General features: G+C 41.6%; 2 protein-coding genes across 2 annotated transcripts; one reads left to right on the forward strand and one right to left on the reverse strand.

Annotated features, from left to right (window-relative positions):
* Positions 1 to 337: 337 nt before the first annotated feature.
* Positions 338 to 3,001, forward strand: ndufb4 (NADH:ubiquinone oxidoreductase subunit B4). The gene is made up of 3 exons (XM_034862166.1): positions 338 to 593; positions 1,745 to 1,888; positions 2,848 to 3,001. Exons 1-3 carry the CDS (start codon positions 417 to 419, stop codon positions 2,908 to 2,910), a joined length of 384 nt encoding a protein of 127 aa, XP_034718057.1. The 5' UTR covers positions 338 to 416; the 3' UTR covers positions 2,911 to 3,001.
* Positions 3,002 to 3,942: 941 nt separating this feature from the next.
* hgd (homogentisate 1,2-dioxygenase) lies at positions 3,943 to 11,602 on the reverse strand. The gene is made up of 14 exons (XM_034862164.1): positions 11,385 to 11,602; positions 10,212 to 10,283; positions 9,735 to 9,823; positions 9,521 to 9,626; positions 9,268 to 9,327; positions 9,097 to 9,188; positions 8,641 to 8,675; positions 8,450 to 8,529; positions 8,074 to 8,173; positions 6,855 to 6,979; positions 5,052 to 5,156; positions 4,790 to 4,916; positions 4,257 to 4,438; positions 3,943 to 4,135 (listed from the first exon to the last, which is right to left on the reverse strand). The coding sequence occupies exons 1-14, from the start codon at positions 11,397 to 11,399 to the stop codon at positions 3,992 to 3,994; spliced, it is 1,332 nt and encodes a 443-aa protein (XP_034718055.1). The 5' UTR covers positions 11,400 to 11,602; the 3' UTR covers positions 3,943 to 3,991.
* Between the last annotated feature and the right edge of the window lie 9,270 nt (positions 11,603 to 20,872).

A 20,872-nucleotide genomic window follows, 5' to 3' on the forward strand; every position in this document is an offset into this window, starting at 1 on the left:
ATATGAAAGAGAAAGTTGCGTAAGAAGTCATCCACGGCCTCGGCTTGGTGTGAGGTTGAGGTCGCGTTGGGGCTGGGAGCCGCAGCAGGAGCAGGAGCCGGAGCAGGAGAAGGAGCAGCAGCAGCACCGGCCTCTGCCCGGTCTTGGATAGCTTTCACCGTTGCCTCCAAATCTTCCTCCCCTTCTGTCAAACTCCAGTCATCTTCTAGAGATACTTCTTCATACTGAAAGTCATCATGGCTTTCAGCCAGAACACTGTCGTCCTTTTCTTGATTTACGTTATTTGCGCTCATTGTTTCATTCGCTAGACACACGCAGGGGGAGAACGTTTGATGTTGCTATGGTGACGATTCGGACGTTGAACGCGAGATTTCACGAGTTCACGTTCGCCTCATTCCATCCGTCATCAAACAATCATGGCGGACTACCGAGAGGCGCCCTTGGCTAGTCGGCCCAAAACACTGGACCCAAATGAGTATTTCAACCTTTCGCCGAATCACCGGCGTTCCGAAGAACAGAGGGCAGCACTACGAGCAAATCTAAAGAGGCAGTATCAGACGCAACTCAATAACCCTCACAGAAAAGAGCTCATTGTAAGTGGCTGCCCGCTAGCGAGCAATGTCACCCTTGAAAATAGCTTAGGCTAACGACGTTGCTTGCTAACCGTAGCACGAATCCTGTAATACTAAATAATATTGGTATAGTTTAGTGTCGCTTCCTTATGTGCATGTTGTGTCATGTAGAATTTTTATTTTTGACTAAACTAACGTTACAGCATCGCTCTACTGTCTATTGTTTCTTTCTGTAGTATGCTATAGCTTCTACAGTGTTGCCACATGCTAAAGAAAGTTAATGCATACCAATTGAAAATGCTACTTTAAGTAAAATTAAAAAGTTGAGATAATTGCTACCTACCATGCTGTCCCCTTCAACTCTGCAACTAAACTGAGCCTAGCGCAGACTGCATCTCTCCAGCTGCTTCAATCATGGAAACCTCAATTAACTATTTATTCGCAGTTGTAGAAGAATACAACATTTGCACGGTCATATGTCCCTTCTAACACTAACATACTGAAAGAAACATACAAGGGTACATGAAACTAGTCAACTCGTCACACTATATATTTACTTAATACATGTCATTGTCATTGCGTTTCTCTGTATTGAAGCACTACGTCAACGACTGTCTATTCTATACACACTGGCATTTTTCACAGCAGACATTTTGACTCGCCATAGCAAGAAAAGCACAGGTGTTACAGATAATATTAACGATGGCATGATCTTTATTCAAGGGTCCTATTAAGCTGTGACAGTAAGCCAGCATGCACAATACTATGACCCTTAAAATCAAAAAGCTAAATGGAATTTAGCCATCATTTCTTTTACACCTGTTCCGTTTTTTAACAAAACATGTTAAAACTCTATGAAAAAGGTCTGTCCTGACTCCTGGCAGAGGGATCCCTTGTCGGTTGCTTATCTGGAGTTTTCTCCCTTTGTTCCTCCTAAAGTTGTTTGAATTTGTTTTGATTTTTCATTGTGTTAATGAAAATAAAGGGCTTTAGGGTAGATGGTCGGTATCCCAACAATTTTGTATTGTTATCATCATTGTCATACTTTATATTTTATGCTCTCGTCTTGTTGTAGTAAATCCTTTTTTGACTATGAACTTTTTCTCAACTGCAAGAATTCCGTTTAAACAGGGCGATCATTGAAATTGGATTTCATACTTCTGTCTTTACAGGAAGACCCTGCCTTGACACGCTGGGTGTATGCACGCGCTAACCCCTACTTAACCTTCAAGCCCACTTTCAAGACATCTCTGATGGGTGCCATGTTTGGAGTTGTGCCCCTCTTCGTCCTTTACTACGTCTTCAAGACAGACAGGGTATGAGACAAGATGCACTGACCACGCTTGATTTTCAGTGTCAATGAATAAATGGTACAACCTACCGGTGTCTCCTTAAACAATAGATTTTAATTACCACCAGATTTTGGCATAACTAACGTCTCTTTAATACAGATTCAGAGGCACATGTTAATATATATTAGAGAACCATTTAGTGTTGGCCCACTGACTGTCCTCAGAAGAAAGACTGACAGACTACAAACAAATATAAGAAACAAAAATCAAATAAGACAAGATGTTCCCAAAAATTGTTGGTATATTTAGGTCAAAGTCCTTTCTGTCAATTAGTGCCGTTGTGCTACAGATGTCTGAGCTTTATTTCCAATCCCTGCTGCTGTCTTCTTTGCAGTGCATATTTCTGCTGTTATTTTAACAATACTCTGTGCCTGGTGGGCAAAGCAGCAGTGCTTTATTTGATATGCATATACACCATATTGGCATGAGTACAACACACTAGGGGATTTTACCATGTTATAGCACTAAAGTACATTTTATTAGCCAATTTTATAGACTGACGCCTAAATAGTTAAAAAATGTGGTACTTGGTCATGAATGGCATCATAGATCTGAAAATATATTTAGTTGAGGATTTGGGCACCTTATTCTGTTGTAGGTGTGCAGTTGATCTGGATTTTTTTTTTGTCATCGCATCACATTTGAAATAAACGCTTCATTTGAAATGCTGCCTGCTTTCATTTACCTCCCCATTGTCATGGAGATTCACCCTCTAAATCCTTGCCAATAGAAGTTTTAGAGAAAATTTGGTGCAATTGTCACGCTGCTGGGCTATCATGGTCTTCTCCCTCTTTCTGTGGAAGGAAAAAAACGCTCATGAAACATGCTATTGAGAAAATGTCTGAAAAGGTGAAGAGTGTGATGTGACTTTGTTGCCATGGAAACTATATTAACCCGTCGTCTGTTTGTCGTCTGTTTTACAGGATAGGAAGGAAGAGCAGATTAAGGCTGGAACCCTCGAGCGCAAGTTCAGTTTGTCATCATGATGCGCAGGTGTCTAAAGACCTCCTTTATGTTCTAGTGCTGCCATTGCGTGTGTAATTATAATTAACCAAATAAAATTATATTGTCAAAAACCGTCATGTGGTTTGGATTGGTGAGGCAAAAGTGGGGAAACCTGATATTGTGAAGGTGGGCACAATTTACATGTTCACAGACCAGGGTAGAGACACAAGTATTAGAATGGCATTTTACCCAGTAGACACTGGGGCAGGGAGGCTCACCTTGGAGACAACAAGAATGAATTTACATTTTAGTTGACAGGAAAACATTGTTGATGACAGTAAGATCACCAGCTAAAATCCCTTGCCACATACATTAAAATGTGCACAGGAAAAGTAAACGAGATACACATCATCATCATCAGCGATTACTGCTGGGCCCTTGAGTAAGTCAGTTTCAAGGGAGACTGTATGTGACTGTCATTTGCTAAACAACCACTGTGGCCACATAACAATTATGGGTTAATAGTGAATTTTGGATCATTTTGACACAATATAGAAGAACATTCATGTCAGTAAAATGACTCAGTGACTGTTCTACAGAAATATCTAAAGTTTGCCAACATTAGCCACCACAAGCTAAAAGTCATACCAGACCACTGCATCAGCAAAACCTGGGGGTGTGTTGAGGTGAAAAGGCTGCGTTGTATTGCTCATAAGTCTGCCTTGTTATTTGAAAAAAATTTGAAAAAGTAAAATTTCTTATATCTCATAATTTTAATATTAATATTCAGTTTTCCAGGAAATTAAAGTTTCCATTAAATGGCGTATTTCAATTTGATTTAATTTCCAAACAGTGACAGTACAGCAGTTGAGCCACGCAGAAGGCATACGTGTTGAGCATGATGGACCTGTACAGTTACACGTACAGAAACTATTTATGCAGCGTAATTTATGACTAATAACACATCTTTGTATGAATCTTTTGCAACTCAATTCCTAGTTGCAAAAAATAAACGATGTCACACCTTCTGTAATCTCATTAAACAACACAAGAAAGCCAAGTTCCATAAACTGGTCTTTTGTATAACAATGATATTTGGTTCGGATTTCATGTCACTTTGTTCTACTTTTTGCTGGGCTTCCAGTTGGGATTGAAGTGGCTGCGGAGAGATTCCCAGCACTGGTAGTAGCTCTTGTCAAGTTTCTGGCATGTTTGTAAGCCCCACTTGGTCACTGCCATACTGAAGGATGACTCAAACATGAAAGCCTGAAGGAAGGGAAGACAATGCATGTAACAGATATAATTACTGGTGGCACTGATTGGATTTCCAACTTGTAATGTTGCTTCTCTAGTCCACCTTGAAGCTTTATATGTATATTTATTTTACCATGGTTCCCTCAGCCACCCTCTCAGGTTGGAGCTCAGCGGCGCTGTTCTTCTCAAAGCATTCGGTGTCCGGGCCGTGTGGGGTCATCGCGCTGTGGAGGCTTGCCCCTCCTGGCTGGAATCCTTCCTCTTTGGCCTCATAGTGGCCTTTGATCAGACCCATGAATTCACTCATGCAGTTACCTAAAGTGACAAGCAGGAGGTGCTGTAACCACACTACCGTGTACAGTTTGCTGAATGAAATGCACTGATTTCCACAAGATGGCCTTGTATATCTTTGGTGAAAACAGACAAAAGGTGCTGTGGCCATACAGCAGGTGGATTGTTATCACCTGCTGTCTTGAAACTGGATGTGTAAATGGCCATTTCAGCTTTTGACTGGCTTGTATTATTTGCATGATACACTACAATGAGCTTCACTAGACAGAATTGGACATTTCCATTCAAATAAGGATTCAAATTTAGCCATATCTCAACTACCTACTTCTCAAAATCCATTGTCTCATTCAGTCTTTTTGTATGTGTGGGTCTTACGGTGATAGTATGGTGGACGGAAGGTGCGGTCAGCCACACCCCACCGAGGGGGGAAGATGACGAAGTCAGCAATGGCCACACCTGGTCGCGTGGATTTGGCAGTCAGCACAGTAAAGATAGATGGATCCTAGAGGAAGATCAATATGCGACTTGAGAATTAAGAAAGGCATAAAGCAAAGCTAAATTCATTAATTTCTTGTACATACAGTATATTGAAAAATAGTGTAGTATTTTAGAGTGTGTCTTTAAACATGACTCTCACCGCATGGTCGAAGGCCACAGCGTTGATAACCATGAAGTTCTCCAGGTTGTATTTGTAAGGTGTGTAGTTCCCGTGCCAAGCTACCACATTAAATGGAGAGAAATCCTACGTGCAGAGCACAGAACCAAACAGATGAGACGAGTCTGCCCAAGCGATAAACACAAGAGACTTTAAATTGAGCTTTTCAAAAGGAATAATGAATAATGTCTTTGTAATCTTAAATTCCCAGAGAGTACTTCTTGACATAAAGAGAAAAAAATGGTCATAATGAAAAGGGTTGATTGTGAAAGAGGGTGTGCTTCTTTCTTTTCTTTAATTCCCCCTGTTCTTTGTGATACTAGGCTCCAGGTATTATGGGGTAATTGGGTTCCCAATCAAACTTTCCCAAACTTTGAGCATTTTGATGCAGCAGCACAGTTATGGGGGGGGGGGGGGCAGCAGTAACAGTGGTTGCAGAGATATTTCTTTATCTTGATTGTTAAAACCACAGCAATTTCATATAGTTTCTCTGTTCTGATAATGCCACTGCGAAAAATACATTCAACAGCAGCTCTAAAATCAATATAGTTCATTACAACTCAAACTGCATTCTTAGTGACCTCCGTGCTCCTCACACACACACTCAGGTACACTTCCACACATGAACAGCTAGTACACAAAACAAACAATAAAACACATGCATACACAAACATGTGCGGAAGTAAAGTCATACAAATTACATAACTAATAAACACTAAGAGCAAACCTTAACCATACAGATTAACTGTAGTTACCATACCAACAGGCCTTCAGGAAACCCGGTGCACATCTTGGACATTCATCTGTGGTAACTCTACTACATTTGATTAAAGTGAAGGAAAAAAAAATGGAGGAGTGCAAGCGCTTGCACACACATGCACACAAAACACAAACATATTGGCCCAGTCGAGCAAATAATAAGTTAATTTGAGCAATTTCAGCACTCTGCGGGTGAACAAAACCGCAGGACCAGACAGGAGCAACAGCATCTTCCCCACATTTCCCCACCACATTTTCTCACCCCTGTAGCCTCACCCTCCTCGCTCGGGGAAGAGTGGACACCAGGAAAAGAGTGTCAGGTGAAGCGAGCCGCTTCCACCTCCGACACCCAGCACAGAACAGGCCACAGATACTCAAGTAGAGGCAACGAGTGAGATGAGAAAAAATGTTTGTTTTGCTACAAAAAAGACATTATCTTGCCCTTGTGTAGTTTATACAAGGAATAATATAAGTGTGGTTTGACATGGTTTCCACGGTTACAACCCCCCTACCCCTGCCTCATAAAAAAACTCTCCTCCCACCTCCTTCCTGTCTCAGTAGAAAAACCTCTTGTCAGACAGTATGTGTTGATCCAATTATGCGCCCAACAGGACATTTGGGGAGGGGTGGGATCATTCCCCAAGTGAAATATGCTGAAATTAATGCTTAACTTGGAAAAAGATTTTTTACTACAAAGCGAAGCTTCACAGGTACACGGTCTGGAACTCTAGAATGCCTTAACTAATTATGAGTGATTAAGGCTCATAAAAGAGCCAAGGCGGAAACTTGCTGAATGGATAACAGCTAACACTTGGATATTAAATCATCAGGGATGGCAATTCAATTGGCAGGAGCAGTTAATGGATCACATGCTTCACTTGACAAGTTTCCTGTTTTGATGCGGTTCAATGGTGTTTACTGAAGCGTATGCAAACCAAAATAAGGTAATAGGGCAAGTATGCCATATGTGTCTGCGGACATTTGAGTGTACTAACCCACAAAAACTGAAATATCACCAAAAAACACCTGTTGGCAGGAGAAGAGCTTTCCTTGGTACTTGTTGATGACGGTGTAACCTGTGGCCACTGTGCGATCCTCATACCAAGCAACTGGACACAGAAAATCCCTTGGGTTGGCCAGACCATTGGCTCCTGCAAAACATCCAGTACATGCATGGTCACACATATGCACACATACTGTACAGTACACAAAACACTGAAATTCTACACACTGCTTTGGCACAGCAGTACATAGCTAAATGCTAATGTCAGCACGCAGCCGTGCTCACAATGACAATGCTTACATGCTCATGTTTAGCAAGTTAGATGTTTACATGCATGATACACTGTTGTAGTTTAGCGTGTTTGTGTGCTAACGTCTGTTAAGCCTAAACACAAAGTACAGCTGTGGCTGATGGAACCGTCATTTGTTCTGCAGCTGTTTTGTCATAAACCAATGTATTGTCCATAATGACATTTTTATCTCTGAAAAGAATGAAATGTGCTCTCCGTTGCTTGACTATATGGCTGGGGAATTGGCTTGATTAGGGCTAAGGGGCCTTAAAACTCATAAGTGTCTTTCTCTTTATGTGGCTGGGTTATTTCAGTTGGTAGAGCAGGCACACATAGGAAAAATCCAACCTTTAAGGACACCAATTTGCTATGTGACTGACTAATGTATTGTAAATGAATAAATGTTCTTCCCTAAAATACAGGGGGCATAAGTATACACTTTCCTATGTTAAATTCCAAGGCTAGTTATTTCATGGATCCAGGATACCATGCATCCTGATAAAGTTCCCTCAGCCTTTGGAATTAAATTAACCTCACACCATCACATACTGTACCCTTCACCTAGAGATTGGCATGGGGTACTTTCCATAAAATCATCTCTCAATGCAAATCAAACCTGCTATTAGTCTAAGTGAAATAAAACCATGCTAATTATTACAATTTGCAAGCTATTTGAATAGCTTAGTATTCTATGACAACTAGACATGCAGCCCCTACACATACTTGTAGTCCCAGTTTAATATACAACTGGATGTTATACAATCTATTACTACATCATAAATGCCTGAACAAATTTTATGGCAATCCATTCAATAGTTGTTGAGATGTTTTGGACAACTATAGGTAGTTGGGTAGTATAGGTACTATAATCAAAGAGGTTGATGGCAGTTTTAAAGAAAAGATGAACATACACAACACATATCCACACTCAGAGACATAGTACAGACACACACCTATGGGTCCCAGGTCAGGGAGTTCAAAATGGGCTCCATACACCTCCAGTATGTAGCCTCTGGTTTCCCCAAACACATCCACACTGAAGCGCATCCCTTGCTGGAAAAAACACAGAAGAAGTGGTGGTGAGGGGAAATTAACTGCTGTTATGAATCCCATGTCTTATGGGTTCATGGACTAATGTGTTTGGGACAACTCGCATCCTGCTGGTCAGGCTTTCTGCAGCTCAAACCTCTTTCTACTGTTATTTATTTTTACTATAATTTTTGAAAAGTACCAAACCATGTCTTTCAAAATATGGTAAGTGGGTTTGGGGGTACACGTAGTGGTACATTTCTGTGTGAAAACTGTGGAAATGAAAAGCACAGATCTCACCTGGATGACACAGATCTCGTTCGGCTCGACCATTATCTTCCCAAACTCTGTGGTGATCAAGATCTTACCCTGCTGGGGGACTAGAGCGACAAACAGAGAAAGCTGAATTTGAAGAAGTAGGGCCAAGGATTGAGCTATCATTGTTCTTGTGATGAATCACAGTAAAAACCACCAACAGCCATTTCCCTCACCAATCAGAAAGTCTCCGTCTGAGTTGTTGAAGCACCTGGACCAAGAGAGAGAGAGAGAGAGAGAGAGAGAGAGAGAGAATGAGAGAGAGAGAGAGAAAGAGAGAGAGATTGGAAATAATCTTCAGTAACACTTTACAATAAGGTACAGAAAAAAGGGTAGTTACTGTTTTTGAAAGAGTAACGAATGATTAGTTACGGTTTTTCAGAAGGGTATTAAATGATTAGTTACCCTTTTTCAGAAGGTTAGTTACCCCTTTTCAACTTCTCATCCAATACCCTTCTGAGAAAAGGTAACTACCCTGTTGAAAAAAAGTAACTACCCTTCTGAAAAGGGTAACTAATCACTCGTTACTCTTTCAAAAACAGTAACTATCCTTTTTTGTGTACCTTATTGTAAAGTGTTACCGTGGAACTGCATCTATTTTTTTACATATTTACACACAAATACACACTCACCTGTCAACCATGGAGGTGTTGCAGGCGTACACGTGGATGCCAATGCCGTTGCGAGATTTGGAATCTCCGGCACCGCAGATAGTATTCAGACCCTGAAACATACCAATTAGTGAACTGAGCACCTTTAATGATAAAACAATATGGAAAGGGGGCGGGGGGGGGGGGACTTACAGCCACAAAGTCCACTTTCTCCTCTGTAGATTTGGGGATGGTGAACGGCAGCCATCTCAGCTGTGAGAGAAACCTCAGAATCAGAATCTACTCATTCAGTATATTACAGAGAATTTAAAGGAATTCTTTGGGACAGACAAGTGTTTTAGGGATCATTTAGAACATGAAACGTGTTTTCAGACACTTTAACAAGACTCAGTTTCTGTACTTATAGCAAAGACAAAATTAGTAGAAACTCGGAGCTCTTATATACCTGGTTGGGTTCAGGTTCCACCTCGTTCCAGTTCTCTGTTAGATTTCCACTGGACACGGCGGTAAAAGGCTTATGTTTGACAGACGGCAAAATGCGGTACAACCAGCTAGAGAAAGAAAAATAACAAATGTTAAGTCACGCCTTATGTCTAATCTTCATTTTTGGTCTTCCAGTGGTAAGTGAGCTGATTTAAATGTCAGGAACAGATGCAGACCTCCTCTTATTGGCTGGCCGCGGGCAGGTGAAGGCAGAGCCCGAGAGCTGCTCAGCATAGAGGCCATAGGGACAGACTTGAGGATTGTTCTGTAGAGAATACAGGGTGTTAAGACAGGGTGTTATTTTGATATGTGATGTGTCCGCATAGCCTGGTCCTACCAGGCTCTTGTACATTACATTAGTACAGAGTAGTTCCGGAAGGAAATTAAAATTGAGCCGAAGCACGTAGAAGGGTGGAGCCAGGCTAGTGTCTGAATCAGAGGATAGAGTTGGATTTGTTCTTTTTTTCTCACATAAGGCCAGTTAGTCAAATGATTAGTAATGACTCAATAGATGTGAGGCAGAAGGGCATGCTGAAGCTGACTATGAAAGAGTCACACCTTCTAACTCCAATGCAATTCATTAAGCAAAATATCTTAGCAAAATTAGTAATTAAATAATGATCCCAATGCGTTTTTGTGGATGTGTGTGTTACCTGTCCCTCAGGTAAAGATCCAGGACAGCGAGGGTCTTCAGAAGAGAACTCGTTCCCAAAACCGCTCATATACTGCAAGAGACATTCAAGTTAGGCCAAGTTAAAGTGAAAAATAAAATAAAAAATCACACGTAAACACCACACGGCTTCATTGTAATGCAGGATAAATGTGTTCATGCTGGTTATAATTAAATTGGAAGGCTTGTCATTAAGGCTTGTCTTTTTGTTAATTGTTGTCATATTGATTCACATTAGATCTATGATAAAAACAAACTGCAGTTATGCCAAATTTCCCCCTTGCAGTCATCCATTATTTGTGTTATTTTGCTACAGCGACAGAGTAATTATCCACAGTACTTTTTGATCAATATTTTCAATTATGATAGAATTATTCTTCTGCACTGCACTGGCACTGATAGCAACTATGAATGAACTATGTCTTCCCCTACAATAGAGAAACTTGGCACAATGTAAAAAAATCTTGCTGAGTCATTATTGATCAGCAAAAAAGCATGCTCAGGCATGTATGGGTTCCATATGTGCGCGTGCATGCGTGTTGGGCATGGGAAATCGTTTTTGAGTCTCCAGTTTGTTCCTCGAGAAAAAATGTTACGTAATATTTTAATCAACTAAGAGTAGCAAGACAACAACATTTGGCAAAAAGGTTAAAATTGCCTTAACTGTCGATCAAAATCAGATCACAAGTCAGTTAGTCACGTTCATTCTTAGATGCTTTTGAGTGAAAACGTACGCCAACGAGCTCACACAACACTCCACCAACGCCTTAGACATTATGGGCTTCTGAAATACATTATAAGAGTGTTTTTGCATCAAAAAGCCAGTGAAATATTTAATGTAGCCTACACTAAGAGCCCATGCTGCACAAAATGGTTTGGAGGTTTGGAACTTTAACTTTTAATGGCCGTTACTAAAATACATGTATGTAAAATGTTGTTGTTTTTAAACGGAAATGAGACTTTTGCCACTGAAATATTCCTGTTCTGTGAAGCTGTAGAGGCGTCTCAGACCACAGCTGGGCAGCTGCTGAATGCACCACTCTGATTGGTCGAATGCAACGCCACCCTCCAGCCAGCCGTTCTGCTTCTGTTGTAGTTAAAGATGTCGCGATCGTAGAATAACAAATAATGTTAAATATAGTAAACGCTGCCTTACCTTGAATCCAGCCATTGTGATGCGTGTTAAACCTCCCTAGAGCGTCCTGAAGTGTCTCAGTGGTTACAAATTAACTCGCAACTCCCCTCGACCAAAATCCACTGCAGGGCGCGTGCACGCCAGTTTATAAACTACGTGGGAAAGAGGGCTGGATTTATGCTCTTTCTCAATCTGGGTTTAATTAGGCCTCGACAGGCTCTGTGACGCAACAGCAGGGTCTCATGCAAAGTTTTAAAGACGGGGTTGGATGGGCAAACAAGGATCATTTTCACTGCCAAGACAAACAAGAACCAAGACTGCATTTAAAATGCAACAGACAGGTAACAATTAGGACCTAAATCATACAGTTCACGATGGAAAGAAAGACTGTGTCTCAGGTTTTGGTTTCACAGGCATCTGTAATCCTGTCAGAATGTTATAGCAGAAGAAGAGAATATTCTAGATTATCATCAACTAATTAAAGCTAGTAATATAAATATTACTGGCCTATATAGACTGTAATGAAGTAATAATAAATAAGCAGCCTACACATGATGGTGCCTACAGACACACTATTAGTCTATTATGGTCAAATTGTGGTGACCCTGGGACTGCTTGTGCAAACAATGGTGCCATGCATAGCCTCACGTCCTGCAAAACAAACACACACACAAAAATCTATTAGTGGAGGCCCCCGGTCCCAAATTTGTTGTAACCTACCTTCCGTAGTTAATTCCAAATATGAAGTGTTTAGACTTCAATGAAGGCAAACGTGTCAGCAGCCGGAAAAGTTGGAGGCCACCATCTCTCTGGATTTTATGCTCCACAGGTTCATTAAGATGTCCTTAGCTTCGTCATGCTTAACACACGCTGAGTCACTGATTTATTTAAAATGAGTTATCATCCCTGTTTGCTTGATTAATTGGCGTCTTCTAAAACTCAGCCTAATACACAGGTTAACCTCTGCATGCTGCAGCGAGTTCCTGATACGAACAACAGCAGAAGGCCTCCAAAAGGCCTATACATTACTTTAGGCAAAAATGTATTCAGTTCATTTCTTGAAAAAAAATGGTCAAACGAGGGGTACCTAATGTCCCCCATGCAGCATGTATCAAAAAGAATCAATTTCGCCTCTCTCAGTCTTTCCTCGCTTCCCCTCTTGTCAATTTCTTTTCTTTTTGGGAGGTGTTGGGGAAAGGTAAATGATGGCAATTCTCATAGCGAGGCGCAAATAAACTCGCTGCAGCAGAAGTAACTGTTCTCCGGCGAGGCGTGCAGTCAGGCCCGAGCCCCCCGCTGGCACCCAGTCAGTGTGCTGTGCCAAAGACGAGAAAGCCCAATGGCAGGAAAATATCACGTCCCCGTCTCCGGAAATTGATCTGCTCCTTGTATGGAGAAAGAAATTGAGTGATTTTAATTTCATCCCCGACTCTGATGATAGAATTCTAGAGTATTTGGTCCAATCCGGAGGTTGCCTGTGTGTTTTAGGAGAGGTAGGAATAGCTGGAGATGGGAGAGAGGAGACTATTGTTGCCTACTGACAGTTATATCTATGCATGTGTAAGTGGGCCATAAATGCTTTGTTATTAGATGCCTGCTGAACTCTATGGCGTGATGGTAAATGGTACACTCACCTGGCATAGACTAGCACAGAGAGAGATTGCTTGTTTATGCAAGCAATCTATCTCTCTCTCTCTCTCAATCACACACACACACACACACACACACACACACACACACACACACACACACACACACACACACACACACACACACACAAGCATATTCTGTGTGGCATCTTTAGCCTTTTATCATAGCAAACACAAGTGCACAAACCTTCACATCTACTTACTATTGTTTACTATTATTGTATTACTTTGGTTTTATTGGCCAATGGTATCAGATATCTGCTTTCTTCTACCACCTTAATACAATGGACATTAAAGTACTTTTGTAAGTACTACTCAAATATTTAAAAATAAAATGAATAAAAAATAAAAACTCACTGCAATGTGTCTTTTTCGGTCCTAATTAGAGTTTGGTGAATCTATTCTGGGAATAATGTAAAGTCCCCAAACTCAATGCTCAAGTAAGAATTACAAAATAGGTGCAACAAAGCTAACAGAAAAGTCCAATGAAATGTCAATTTAAGCACATTTTTGTTGCAGGGTGTGCAGGGCGTTTTCTGTTGCCAAAATTGTGGTATTATATGTTATTAAGTCAGCCTGCATGCACTATTGCTTTTGCAATGCCAGACATATAGTATACTTTACAATATGTATCATCTATATGGTCCAGATACATTCAGGGATTTTCAAATGATAATCAAACTTAAGACAATATACTGTATAGCCGGTGTTTTAGTGGTTAAAAACCAGCTTTTACCAGAGCTTGAGCAGTGCATTGTATTGTGTACTTCTGATTAAATTAATCAAGCAGTAGCGAGTACCAACAACCAATTAGTGTGCTTACACACTTTCCTGCTCGTTCCTGCTCTGCTGATATCACACAAAATTCAACCATCATTACAAACCACATCAAATTTCTTTTGATGGTAGTGATGTGCTTTGTTCTAATTGGCAACTTATTTGTATTCTGTAGAGTTGCTACTAGGGATCGACGGATATGGAATTTGTTTAGTGCCGATGCCAATTTGGTTTTCATCAGCCTTAGCCGATGACCGATTCGGGCTGCCGATTTTCTTGAGCCAATATTTGGAGCCAGTAATACTTTTTCTCCCTCAATTTAAATTATAAAAATGTAAACCCTGCCACACTGGATTTGTTTTCAGAATCTGCTCTGCTATTTCTTTAAAAATAAGAAATAAAAACACAGATCAGTGTCATTATGCAATCCTCTTACATTCATATCACCCAAATTATGTGTGCAATGTGCATCATATGAATGGGTGCACTGCATACGGTTAACTGTGCACAGCCTTGATGATGATTGCTGACATATCATAAAAAAGTTATAATTAGGTCATCACAAAATGTCCCTTTTCCCCACATTTAAATAATTTAAGAAAACAATAAACCTTGAAATAAGCCATTGAAATGAAGTGCATGATTTGTAATTTAACATGGTGCTAGTGGTGGAGGGGCAGTGCATGGTCTGCACGTGAACTGGAGCGTCTCCTGCAACACAGAGCTGCCTGTGCAATAATAATAACAATATTAATAATACCGGGAGAAAACAATCTGCGAACGCAGCAAACCGCATATCGGCCTATGCAATACACGTAAAAACGTAAATATCAGCCCAATATATCTGCCAGACAATAAAATCAGTCTATCACTAGTTGCTACAACAATGTAAAAATTGCTCAATATGGTGAAAAAATACTTCCAATACAAAAACTTTGTAAAGGACATAGGTGGACATGACAAGTGATCTGTTCCCAACTGGCCTCTCATCTTGTGTATCACTGCTAGTTAACTGCTGTATTTGTATGTCACAAGTAATAGCTTAGAGTCTTGTATTTTGTAATTACAGCGCTGTTACACACTATTGCAGCTTAATGTTAAATGACTCCTGACATGAGACATCCACCACACACACACACACACGCACACACACACACACACACACACACACACATTTGACAGCTCTATTTAACGCTGATTAGATTTGCAAGGACATGAGGTATACCCTCTCTGTCTCTCCCTGAGTAGGTTGAGTATCTCCTGAATCCTATCTATTGCGGTAATGTTATGCAAATGGTTTAATAGGAAGATAAAAGACTGTTGCAGCGTGTGGCGCTCTCCTGGTTCACAGCCTAGTGTTTCCAGGACGATAGCTCTAACGAGGAGGGCACTATTTGGGAGTCATTAAATGATGGCCTTTCTGACATGCACCCGCTCACCACCAGCGCCACCCACCCCGCATTGGCCATTAAAGCGGCTCACACCTACATCAAGACACACGCTACAGACGCCTTTTAGCGCCAGCTCCCAGTTTCTTACACATCACAGTGTCACAGAATAGAAAATTACACTCTCCTCCCACAGAGAAAATTGCTTTGGAATTGCTTGGTTATAAAGATGTGCTTTAAAGAGATGGGGGTGCATGCAATAAAAAGGACACACACAAACACAATTACTTTAGCACTCTAAGGACAATTCTTAAAAGTTAATCAGAGGATTTACCAATTATTGATGTCAAAAGGATTTTGTTGTGTATCTGTTTGTGGCTTATGTGTATGTAATGCATGGGTTTGCATTCAAGGTATTTAGTATGCATTTGTGCTGAATTATGGCAGAGCAAATACTGTACAAATGAAATACAATCTCCAAATGAGTTGCTTCTTTAATACACAGATGAGCTATAAATCAAAACAAGACATGAAAATGGCCACAAACAGAAGGGCTGATGGATTAGAGACAAGAGGCGTGATGGAGATGAAAGGGAGAAAATACAAAGTGGAAAATAGTAGAGGACAGAAGAAAGGAAAGAACAGATGTAGGGTGGTACAGTAAAGATAAGTAAAGATAAATGGACAAGGAAGGAGACGAGGGTTGCTTAAGTTGCTTAAAGAGAGTAATGTGACACATGAAGCAAAGGAGAAGATATGAACAGAAAACATTTGTTCAAAATTGAGTTAGGGCTTGAATCATAATCAAAATTCTCATAGAAATGTATAATTTCTGTTAAAACAGCTTCTTTGTTTTGCAGTATATAAAAAAACGAGCTAAAAACCAAGCCAACTGAACTCTAGTATGTTGATATATGGGAAAGGAAAGAAAGAAAGACAGCCAACAAGACAGCTAAAGTAATAGAGCTATGTCAAATGTTGAGAAAGCAAGACATGGCTAGCTAACGCTAAAAGTACATTTACTTCTTTATTTTTCCCCTTGCTATTGTCTGTAGTTAAGAAATGTTTCAACTTTTGATTAACCATCGTCCTGTCAATTACGTAAGTTCCTAAAAAAATTAATTAGATTTTGTTTGTAGACTACATTTTCAAAGCATTTTTTAGATATTATTCAGGTTTATGATAATGGTATTTTTTAAATTAAAGTAGGCTATCACAACCTTAGTGCTTGCCAGCTTGAAAACTTAAAAGCATGTTTTCTCAACTTTACTTCTCCGTTTCTTTGTAGGACAGGAAGTTGTTGTGAAATTGTTTATTAATTGTATATAATGCAACTGCATGCATGAGAGAAGGAGCAGTATTAGTTTAGTAGTTATTAGGTCCTATGACATGCTGCTTTTTGGATGTTTTTGTACACGCCTTAGTGGTCCCTTAATACTGTATCTGAAGTCTCTTTCCCAAAATTCAACCTTGGTGCAGAATTACAGCCACGAGAGCCAGCCCCTCAATGAGCTTACCTTATGACGTAGCGTTTCTGTGTCTATAGCTTTAAATACTATTGAGAAGGAAAGGGGGGGGGGGCAAGGTGGCCTTGTGACCAACTGCCCTACTTTGCTTGTTTGCTGGCCATGATGTCTCTCTCTAATGGGCGGGCCAAATTCTCTGGGCGGAAAAAGCAGAGAAAGGGGAGGCAACATTTCCCCTTATGACATCATAAGCGGAAGATTCCAGATCGGTTCATCTGCGCTTTCATTTTCTCAAAGGCAGAGCAGGATACCCAGGGCTTGGTTTACACCTACTGCCATTTCTAGCCAGTTGGGGACCATAGGCAGGGTGGGCCAACTCATATTAATGTTTTAAAAAAAACTCATAAAGTGAAATGTTCATGCCATGGGACCTGTAAGCTATGGTCACTGCAGCAATATGGTAGTCGCACCATGCAGGCCTCCTAAAACCAGTTGTCAGTCCAAAGTGAGTTGTAATGGTCCTTGTTCTACATTATTTGTATTCAATTCTGCAACCTGTTACCCTCTAGATGAGCTATGTGGTGGCATGCTGTAGTTAACATGAAACACCCTATGAGCAGGTAATGAGGCGTACCGAGCCACAACAAATTTCCAGCTATAAGATTTTGTGTCACACTGTCTCTGGACCCGACCCAGCAACACATCAGACACCTCATCGCGAATAGAATTAGCTCCCTGGACCGAACCAAAATGACAGTGGCTGGATGTTTGGCAGGAAACGTAATGGCACTGGGCTGCTGGTGGTGTTTTCCTTGTAGGGCAACCAAAGGGCAGGAATGTGTATCAGTCCAGACACTTAGTGTGGTGCCAGTTATACCATTCACCCCTCCCTCTGGAGTGTGTGGACAGGTGGTGAGGATGCCTCCTCTAAATCTGCAGTTTAGCTAGGTAGTTTTGAGGGGTGGTGTGAGATGTGAAGAGGGAAACTTGAGGTGAATGGTCTTCGGACAAGGAATGAGTATGTTCAACATCAGAGAACAAGGAGGGTGTGTTTATATTGGTGTGGCTTTCTTGTCCAAGTGTGTGTTTGACTGGTGCAAGTGTGTGACTGATGTTATATCAATCTGGCAATGATTGTGTGTGAGTTTCGGTGTGTACACTTGCACGTGTCTTGTCTCTGTGTATGCATGTGTCTGTCCCCAGCACCATCATTAGGTCGTAGGCAGTCCCAGTGCTGGGGGTGTAGCTCGGTTGCTCCAGCGGCCTCTCAGGCCAATTTAGGGGCAGAAAAGCACTTCGATCCTGGCCTGCAAGTCTGAGGGTCCCCAGCGGGAGGCAGCGCAGCCCTGCAATCTCTATTGGATTTATTCCTTTCCCATCTACAGGCCTCACACACCCCACAGAGAGGAAGTCTCAACTGCACTCTCACTGTCCCCTAAGACAATATGTTATGGTACACACATGAGTACACATAATTGTGTAAACACACACATGCAGACACACACTCAGAGGCACACACACCTAGTCTATCTTCAAGGCACACTCCCCCACAGCAAGGAAGTTATAACGGCACACTTTCTGTCACTGTGGGAGCTGGACCAGGGTCAAGGTATACTGAGATTTGTGAGAGACAGACAGATGGACTGACAGAGTCCGAAAAAAAAACATCCAAGCTATTGAAACAGTGAGTTATTTGAGGCTGACCATTGTTTCTCTCACGAAAAGATTGTTCAGATTTACAAAGGCCAGGGTGTAAAGTGCATTTTTATCACATTAAAGCAAGAAAAAATAATTTACATAAAACTCAGACAAGGTCAGGGAGAAACGAGGTTCTTAATTTAGTCTAATCAACTGTCATTTGCATCGCGCCATTTGCGCAAGGTATTGCCACTAACTGAATAAATGGACTTCTTCAGACTCGAGGGGGGGCACTCTGGTTTTTGATAAGCTGGCAACATAACTGATTTGCATATATTACTTTGATTATCTCATTACAAGGATGATTCTTGCGGAATTTTTGACACTCGCGCAATCGAATTAAAATTAAGGCACGCAATCAATAAAAGGGCAACGTGGCTGTGAAAACACACGGCACCCCAGGTTTGTATGGTCAACTCTCGATGATGATGATGATGTGGCAGATGATGATGGCCACGATGATGATGATGATGATGATGATGACCTCTTCAGCTCGCGAGCTCCTGGACTCCGTAGTGGGTTTACGAGAGTCTCGGGCTCTTGATTCCTGTGATCAAAGCAGTAATCAGTGGAGACAATGGGGGCCGTGAAATTGCCGCTCTCGTGTGGGTGACCTATGCACCTGCCATGAATCCAAGAGTGGCCCGCAGGCGGCTCATGTTCCCGCAATCGATAATAGCGCTCACATCTTTCCTCCGACTCAACCCATCTGTGGAATGATGAAATCATGCGTAAAGACGCACACGCCTCAGATAATTTTGTGATGCAGTATCCACAATAACCTGGCACATAACCGGGAACAGGTACAGACGTGAGGGCCTTCAATTCAGCTGAGCTCGGTAGCCAATCATCTGTCACCAAAACCTTCAACATTGGTATGAGGAGTCTTAAATGTGAACTGTATCTTTGGGGTTTGATTCTTCTTCACATGTGGCTTTAAACACCTTTAAAATCCTGCTTGATTTTCTTTGTGTTCTCCTGGCAAAATCTACAGTACCACATTATGACAAGAGGCTCATTTGTTGCCACACACAATTTATCTGAGGGAAGAAGATTTGGAGGCTCAATCCTTTGCTAATAGACTCTCACCCTTCTGCACACTAACTAACCGGGAGCAAGGGCACACATCCACGTTTTAAATTCGTGATGTAAATAATTATAGGCCTGGAAATTGATTTTCTTACGACCTTCTCGAGCAAACGAGGTCTCCAAAATCCCCCCCAAAGAAAGCTACTTCTGTTGAAGCATTAAGTCATTAATTATTTTCCCTACATAAGGACAAATTATCGAGTCAGTTGAACGAAATTAGAACCCTTTGTTTCTGATCAGACCGCATTACCGCTGGAAATTACGGATGATGGCTGCGTGCTCGCTCGCCTTTGTTGTTTCGATCATCGCCTGTCGCTCTGAACTCGCGCTAACAAAGTCATTAAATTGACTCCCTCTCGCTCTCATTATGCTGGCTGTTAATAACCGCTAATTAACTTTGCTTACGCGCGCCTTAAAAGCCTCCCACCCCTCCCAACACACACACACACACACACACACACTCTTTCTTTCTCTCTCTCTCTCTCTCTATACCTCCTTTCCTTCTTTTTCTGCTTGGCCTCTCGAGCAGAGCAAGTGTCCAATTATGTCAGAGCGCGAGGATTGATGGAGGATGACTCGTTGTCACCAAGGCCACGAGCCAGTTGGTGCATTAGTAGTGCATTGGGGACCGGTATTTACACGTGTTGCGTATGGAGACACTTGTTGGATAATAGAAATCGGAATGCGAAATAAATAACAGATACATGTCTCTTGTATGGATGTGGGCTTCAACTGCCAATAAACGACGTTATTCCTATTCCTGGGTTGTGCAATATGCAGGTAGAACAATGCTTTTTTTTCCCCAGAAATTCTGTTATAGGCTTTAATAACAAATGGGTCTTACCAGATAAAGCAGTTTGCTATTCCGTCCAGGAGATGGCGCCAGTTGAATGACCCCCCCCCCCCCCCCCCCCCCCCCCCCCCCCCCCCCCCCCCCCCCCCCAAGGCAAAGCACTACCTACTGGTTCTAAAGGATGAGCATCATTTAGCCTTGATCACCTCCGTGGCTTTCACTGGAGAAGCTGAAGAGGAGCAGACATAACCTGCATCACTTAGGAAAGAGCTGGTACATGTAGTTAGGCCATGTTTTTAGGCTAATACACCAAATCTTCTTCTGGGTTGCATATGTTTCAATTAAATGGCCAAGGTGCATGGCACCAGAAAAAGGCCTGCAGAGCAGAACACAGTGGCACAGCAGCAGTGTCGGAGCTTTTGAAGGTACAGAAAGCACGCAAACCGGTGTTTCCCCTGGATATTATCAAGTTAGGATGTTATGCAAATACAGGGGAGGCGGTGGTGAGGTGGGGATGAAACGGAAGGCGGCCTCTCTTTTCGCCATCTCTTCACCTGCACGTCAAATAAACGGAAAATTGAACATGTGAAAATTGCGCTGAGACTATATTCCGTCCCCCTCTAAATGTATGCGCGTAATTAGCGCATTT

This window comes from Etheostoma cragini, chromosome 22 (assembly GCF_013103735.1).
Source record: "Etheostoma cragini isolate CJK2018 chromosome 22, CSU_Ecrag_1.0, whole genome shotgun sequence".
Lineage (NCBI taxonomy): Eukaryota > Metazoa > Chordata > Actinopteri > Perciformes > Percidae > Etheostoma > Etheostoma cragini.